The sequence below is a fragment of the Rhea americana genome, unplaced genomic scaffold (assembly GCF_003343005.1).
Source record: "Rhea americana isolate MKP2758 unplaced genomic scaffold, rheAme1 scaffold_295, whole genome shotgun sequence".
NCBI lineage: Eukaryota > Metazoa > Chordata > Aves > Rheiformes > Rheidae > Rhea > Rhea americana.
The window spans coordinates 907366-914396 of NW_028186418.1; the positions used below are offsets into that span (position 1 = coordinate 907366).

The following is a 7031-nucleotide window of genomic DNA, read 5'->3' on the forward strand; positions in this document are numbered from 1 at the left end:
GGGGGGGGGGGAAATGCAGAGGGAATCTAGGCCAGGAGGAGGAGCGGGGGCCCCGGGCAGGGGAGCTGGGTCAGCCCGGGCACGTGGGGCTGCTGCCGGGAGCCGTGGGACGGCGGCGCCCGGCGGAGAGCGGGCCCGGTTCCGGCGGCGCTGGCGGAAGGCGGCAGCCCCAGCCGAGSAGAGGAGGCGGCGAGGGCGGAAGGGAGGGGGCTGGGCGCGCGCCGGGGCTGAGTCAGTGCGGCCCTGGAGCCGTGCCCGGAGCCCCGGGACGGGTGCGGGTGCGGAGCAGGACGGGCCGGTGCAGGCGGCTGAGGACGAGTTGCCGCCGGCCCGCCCGGCSCTCGCAGTCCCAGGGCCGTCCCCACCCACGGGGTGCAGCCGGCACTTCCTCCACGCGTCCAGCCACCAGGCAGGGGAAAGGCTAACAAACTTTACTCAATAAATAATTACATCGTTAAGAACCAGAGCATTTCATGCTACAGGCTATAGCAGGTCCACAGAGTCCCTGCTGCCGCTGGCCGGCTTCAGGCCCAGGTATCGGAGCAGGCTGCGGAGCTCCTGGGAGCCTGCTGCCGCCTCGGGGATGGACGACAGGACCTGGGGACGACAGCGGCGTTAGCGATCGACGGGGTTGGAGAAAAGGCTGGTGCTGGAAGGGAGAGGGGCCCGGCTGTCGCACAAGCTGAGACCTCCGTCCTTGCCGGCTGCCAACCTCACCTCTCTCATCTTCTCCTGCATCTCCTCGTGGTTCCTCAGCCCCTTCTGCGCATGGCAGAGCCTCAGCTCCAGGCCTCGAATCTGGTGGTAGATGCCTGTCAGGAGCCTGCCCAGAGAGGGCAGAGACCAGCCCAGGTAGGAGACTAGCACCACCSCAGCCCCCAAGGCGAGGAGCCCGAGGTACCTGCTCCAGGTACTTGTTTGAGAGCAGCGAGCTTTCATCCTCTTTCTCCAGGAGCAGCAGCCGCAATTTGTCCACCTGCCAACAGAGCAAGAGCAGATGAGGGCGAGCCGTCGGCTCGGGGAGGCTTCCAGCTGCACGGTGCCGGCCCAGCAGCTGTTTGCCCATCCGGCCTGGTCCTTGCACCAGCTTGAGGAGCACGGCTTGGGGCAGGCCCCGTCCCATGCATGCTCAAGAGCGTCGGGCACCCAGGGAGCCCCTGTGCCGGCAGCCCCACGGCCTCACCTCCTGCCGCAGCAGCACTCGCTCCTGGACGCAGGCAGCATCCACCTTGRGCTCCTGCCCTCGCAGTTCCTCCCACAGCACCTTGGCCTCCGTCTCGGCACGCTGGAGCGAGCGCTTCAGCTGGGAGACCTCTCCCTTCAGCCTCTGGAGAGCGGAGGAGATGCTGAGACTGGCCCTACGGCCGGCACTTACCCATATGGGGCCCTCCCAGGGCCCCCCACGCACCATGACTTCCCCACTCTTGTCGATGAGTTGCAGCATCTTCTCTTCCTGCTGTTTCACAACGTCCTGCAGCTCCTTCTCGTTCTGCGGAGAGAAGCAGCGGCGTCAGGCCAGGCCTCCTCCAGGCCGGCAATGCCCGGCCCGTGGCAGGCGAGCCCTGCACGGGCCGGGGGCCAYGCACRGCCCCTGCAGCAGGGCCACGGCCATCCCACTGCGGGGCCCGGCTCGGCAGCACGGCTGCCCCCAAACGGGTGGGAGCGGGTTTCCTGCATTCGAGAAGGTTAGATCAGCCCCGAGTACCCGCGGGGCACGGAAAGAGCCAGTTACCCAGATTCTCYGTGTCCTAGATCAGCGCCCGTCCCAGTTCGGCTCTGCCCTGGAGTGAGTGCTGGCCCACTTCTGGCACCGGCTCACCTGTAGCTTGCCCCTCAAGGCCTTGTTCAGCTTGGCGATGGTGGCGGCCTGGGCGTCTGTCTTCTCCTGGCTCTCGGCAGTCACCATCTCCAGCCTCAGCTGCAGGTTGGAGCTGCAAGAGGACAGCAAGGCTGGGTGGATGAGGACCCCAGCCAAGCACAGTGTGCCTGGCACCATGCATCAGATCCCTTCTGGAGCGTCTCACCAGCCCCACACGGAGCCTGGGAGAGGACAACTCCCACCCCAGCCAGCTGGGGGGCTGGAGAGAGCCTGCTCGAGATGGGCCCTCCTTGAGAGCCAGGGCAGACGCCACATGGAGCTGCCCCAAGGACAGGATGTGCCCGCCACAGCCGTGCCGGTGCCCAGCCAGCTGCCAGCCCTCGACTCGAGCCCCCACTAAAAACTCACATCTCCGTCTGCAGCGCCTCGAACTCGCTCTGCTCCAGCTCCTGGAYGCGGGAGCTCAGCGCGGCAAGGTCGGAGACGGCGGTCCTCAGCTCCCTCACGCTCTCCAGCAGGCCGTCCTCGGGCTCTGCAGGCACGGCAGAGGCTCGCGGGYGGCACAGAGGGGACAGGGAGGCCAGCAGGGAGAGCGCTGCACTGTCCCCCAGCGCGGGACCGAGCCGGCACGGGGACAGGCCCGCGGCTAGGGAGCAGATGCCCGCAGGGACRGGGAGGGCGACGGGCACCGGTACCTCTTTGCTTTGGTGTAGAGGCAGGTTCGACCCTGGTAAACGCGCTCCCGCCTCCGGTGGCTTCGTCGGCATCTGCGAGAGGAGAGGGCAGAGGCGCTGCGCACAGCCCCGCGCGCTGCACACGGCGCAGCCAGCCCCGAGAGCAGCTCCCCGGGGCGCGGGTTGCTCGGAGGAGACCGTTCCAGCCCGGGGAGCAAAAGCACCCCGGGACGCTYCCCCCGGGGTGGTTTCAGCCCTTGCAGTTTGTGGCTGACTTTGAGAGCTGCAGCCCAGGGCAAGCGCGGCACACCAGGTTTCACCTCCAGACGCAGCCGCGATCCAAAGCGGRCTGAAATCCGGTTGCCCCGAAGAAAAAGCCACGAGACCCACAGCAGCGAAGGACATGGGGAGAGCACCAGGATCTCCTCCCCCAGCACCAGAGTAAGGCACATCCCAAGCACAGGGCAGAAGCTGCCACCAGGCCCTAAAGCAACGCCCGTCCCCGTACAGGGGACCCCTCCTGGCATCCAAACAGCGGGTGCAGCTCACCTTTCCCTGCTGCTGCTTTTAAGACGCTGCCCACGAAGGAGTCCCCGGCACGGTACGGCGTGCGGCAGGCCGGCGTGCGGCAGGCGGGGGTCCAGGCGCCGCGGGGCGTCTGCCAGCCCGGCGTCCGCCAGCCCGGCGTCCGCGGGGCTGGGGTCCAGGCTCTGCTTCTCGACGGGGCGCTGTCATCCTTTGGAGGGGRGGCAGAGCACGGGCCCGGAGGGCAGCTCACAACAGCTCCGCGCTGCCCCAGCGAGCAGCGGCCTCGGGGAAGCCACGGGGCAGAGGCACGGGTGTCTGATTGCAGGGGAGCAGATCACCCCCCCACCACCACCACCACCCCCCTCCCCAGGGCAGGGCTCCTACCCCCTCTTGCAGGGCAGCTCTGAGACAGTCGGCGAGGTCCTCCAGCCTCATCTTGCTCTCGGCGATGTCCGCAGAGCACTGCGAGACCTTGGCCCTCTTGAGCTGCAGGTCCAGGAGCTCGGCCTTGGTGCTCTCCAGCTCCCTGCAGAGAGCAGCCTGCTCTTCCCTGCGGGAGGGCGGCAGGGTCAGCGGGAGCAGCGTTCCCCCTGCTTGGGAGGGGGCAGGGACGTTTTCCAGGCCTGCCTCCCATCGCAACCCGGTGTGGGGGGGAGGGAGTGGGGGATCAAACCCCACAGCTGCAGATGACAACAGGTCTGAYGTTTTCCAAGTCAGAGCGAGGAGACGAAGGCTGATGGATTTACCCACAGCCTCTTCCCCACCAGGTAACTGTGCTCAGCTGCAGCGGCAGAGACCGTACAGCCGTTCCCCCTCTCCCCGCCTTCCTCGAGAAGGGACTCGATTTCTCAAAACCGATGGGTTTAAGCAGGGACAGCGAGGGYGGGCCGTACTGCAGGCACTGGTGCGAGTCCTTCAGCTCCTCGTGCTGCAGGCTGCGCTCCCGCAGGACGGCCAGCGTGGACTTCAGCTTGGCCTCTGCCTCCATCAGCTGCGTGCGGGACATGCGGTTCTCCTGGTCGATGAACTGCGGAGGAGGAGCACGGCTGCGAGCGCCGGGCGCGAGACCGAGGGGGCAGCATCCGCCCGGCCGGCGGAGCGGCGGCCCCCCGGGAGCCATTGCAGGGTACGAGGGAGAGCAGCTCTACGTGCAGGATGTCACTGACCCCCCCCCCCCCCGGCCGCGGGAGGAGGGCTAATCCCGCTTCCTGGCCGGCTGCCACGGTTTCGGGAGGCCACGGCAGCATTACTCAGCGAGGAGCATGTGACAGCCGCAGTCAGCCTCAGGCGCTCCTACCTCCCGGCACTCCGTCATCTCCCGCAGCTCCTGGCACAGCCCGTCTCGCTCCCGCTGCAGGGCGTCCCTCTGCCTCGCCAGCCTGGCGGCGAAAGGACGCCGTGCCAACGAGGCCCAAAGCAGGTAGGACAGCTTGGGGCAGAGCGGAGCCGGGGCTGGGGCTGTCCCCCCCCGCCCCGCTCTGCCCCGGATGCCGAGGTTCACGCTCGGACCCACCAGGCTGCCTCCTCCCTGGAGTCCTCGTTCTCCTGCCGCAGCGCGTCCCGCTCCTGCTGCAGGCCGGCCAGCTCCTTCATCTGGCTGCTCAGGTCTGCAACAAGGCACAGCACGAGCACTGAGAGCGAAGCAAGGGGAGGAGGAGGAACCCCTGTTCCTCCGGCCCCGGGATGCGTCCGAGGGGGACCCCGGTACCAGGCCCAGGAGAGGGCCGTTTCCCGCAGCCGCTGCACGGAGACAACTGCCTTGCTCAGTTCAGCCTGGCAGGGCCACGTCCGCAGGGACGAGGGCAGGCAGGGCAGCCCGAGGGCAGCTCCGGCTTCCCTCGCCAGCTCCGGGTGCCCATACCTGCACTGAGGCGTGAGTTGGCCACCGTCAGCTGCTCGACCTGAGCCACCGAGTCCTGCAGTGCCCCCAGTGCCTCCTCCAGCTGCCGGGAGGCCTGCAGAGACACCGTGCACATCTCCACTGCCCACACACTGGCTGCACCAATACCTGCTTCGCCCTCCAGCTGTGCTTTGAGTAGCTCACACGCTCTCCACCCTCCGGGACCTTCCCACCCCCCATCCCTCCATCCCCAATGGGGACAGCCAGCCAGCAGAGCAGTGTCCCAGACGCCGGTGGAATCCCACTACCTCCTCCCTAGCTTGATGGGCTTCATCTGCTCGCTGCCTCATGGCATCCCGCTCCTCCAGGCAGCTCTGCAGCTTGCCGGGCACGCTCTGCAGCATGGCCTTGCACCGGGACACCAGGGACCTCACTTGGTCTCGCTGCAAGAGAAGARGGTGCCCTGAGGATGAGGGCTGCCCTGACAGCCTCGGAGCCCAGATGTCACGGCCGCACACGCCTGCCAGAGGCTGTAGTGCCCCACTGCGTGACCAGAGATGGTCGCAGCTTGGGGACGGCTCTAACCAGCCAGGCTGATCTTGGCATCCAGAGCACAAAGTGCTCTGAGATGGACCAAAGTGGTGCCAGCCCGAGCTGCTTGCCGCCGGGGAAGCAAGGCGCTGTGCTCGGAGCCCACCGCCGGGACACCTCTCACCTCCTCGCCCAGGGCCCTCCTTTCCTCCCGCAGGTTTTCAAAGGCGACGTCTATGAATTCCCGGAAGGGCTGGGACTCAGCAGCCAGAGATGCCTGTGAAGCAAGAGAAGAGTCAGTGCTGCTGGGACGGAGTAGCCACTTTGCATCAAACAACTGCAGCAGGAAGTAAATGCCAGCCCCGAGGTCAGATCTGCTGCAGCAGCAGCGCTGAGAAACCTCTCCGGCAGACCCAAGCCGGTCACAGGCCGTCGCTTACAGCGGCAACCAGCGCTCAAGCCCACCACGTGGCAGATGCGCCCGCAGAGCTGGGACCCAGCCCAGGCYGGGGGCCCTGCAGCCACCCCAGGGACCGCCGGGGAGGCAACCGGACGCGCTGCCCGTTCGGTACCTGCTGGTCGATGGTCTCTGCCAGCAGCGTGCCCAGCTCTCTCTGGGAGGCCAGGCTTTGCTCCCGCATGCTGATCTGCGTGGTGGCGTGGGAGCGGAAGGCCTCCAGAAAGCGATCTCCCTGCAGAGGGACAGATGTGGCGCTGAACACGGACCCGCGACCCAGTTTCACGCGAAGGGCAGCTCCCGGCACCAGCTGGCCGAGCTGCCAGGAGCTGCCTTCCCCCTAACAGGAGCTGCTAGAGCCCGGGCTCTCGCTCCTGCCGTGGCAAGGTCGAGCCCTGAGCCAAAGAGCCACAAGCCCGCCCAGCCTAGCAGGGCCACCCTGGGCACCACTGGCACCCGGCGGGACCTTCCCTCCCCAGGGCTGGCAGATGCRGGACACCTCGACCAAGGGACGGGGCCCTGGGGCAGCAGAGCCCACGCACGGATGCTGCAGCAGGCCATCCCRCTACCTCCTCCTTGGCTCGAAGGGCTTCGTCCGCTCGCCGCCCCGCGGCGTCCCGCTCCTCCAGGCAGCTCCGCAGCTTGCCGGGCACGCTCTGCAGCACGGCCTTGCACCGGGCCGCCACGCTCCTCAGCTGCTCGCGCTGCGAGAGACGAGAGCAGCCTGAGAAGAGCCGAGCTCGGCGCCGAGACGCACGCGGCAGCCTACGGCCGCGCGTGTCCGCAGCGCCGGGGCCCCCCGCCCGCGTCCCCAGGCCATCGAGCCGGGCCGCGGGGAACAGACCGATCCGGCGGCCTCCGGGCMCCGCCGGCGGCCGCAGCCCCGGAAAGCCCCGCGCAAAGCCCGTCCGGGTGGTTTGGGYTCACATCTGCCACGCAGCTCCCAGCAGCGGCTCCGCCAGCCCCCGCCGCCRGCACCCGGAGAGGGGCGAAAGGCCGGGCCGAAGGCAGGCTGCCGCGCGGGCTGGCCGGCCGGTGAGCGGGGCTCACCTCCTGGGCCAGGGCTCCCCGATCGTCCCGCAGGCTCCCGAGAGCGGCGTCCGCCAGGCCCCGAAACAGGAGGCACTGCTCAGCCCAGGCGCTCTGCGGGCGAGACGAGGGCGCCGGCGCTCGCACCGCGCT

The 7031-nt window shown here is 68.4% G+C and overlaps 1 protein-coding gene across 1 annotated transcript in view; it reads right to left on the reverse strand.

The window, feature by feature from the left end:
- Positions 1-416: 416 nt before the first annotated feature.
- SPAG5 (sperm associated antigen 5) overlaps positions 417-7031 on the reverse strand; it is a 9276-nt gene continuing 2661 nt past the window's right edge. Inside the window, exons 4-22 of the mRNA XM_085309314.1 lie at positions 6900-6993; positions 6419-6553; positions 5965-6084; positions 5577-5669; positions 5170-5304; positions 4883-4976; positions 4535-4628; positions 4319-4400; positions 3915-4048; positions 3406-3571; positions 3043-3229; positions 2515-2586; positions 2228-2351; positions 1820-1931; positions 1409-1489; positions 1184-1327; positions 902-976; positions 718-798; positions 417-597 (exon numbers count right to left, since the gene is read on the reverse strand). Of these exons, the coding sequence (XP_085165440.1) occupies positions 484-597; positions 718-798; positions 902-976; positions 1184-1327; positions 1409-1489; positions 1820-1931; positions 2228-2351; positions 2515-2586; positions 3043-3229; positions 3406-3571; positions 3915-4048; positions 4319-4400; positions 4535-4628; positions 4883-4976; positions 5170-5304; positions 5577-5669; positions 5965-6084; positions 6419-6553; positions 6900-6993 (2137 nt within the window). The 3' untranslated portion in view covers positions 417-483. The remainder of the gene's footprint in view (positions 598-717; positions 799-901; positions 977-1183; positions 1328-1408; positions 1490-1819; positions 1932-2227; positions 2352-2514; positions 2587-3042; positions 3230-3405; positions 3572-3914; positions 4049-4318; positions 4401-4534; positions 4629-4882; positions 4977-5169; positions 5305-5576; positions 5670-5964; positions 6085-6418; positions 6554-6899; positions 6994-7031) is intronic.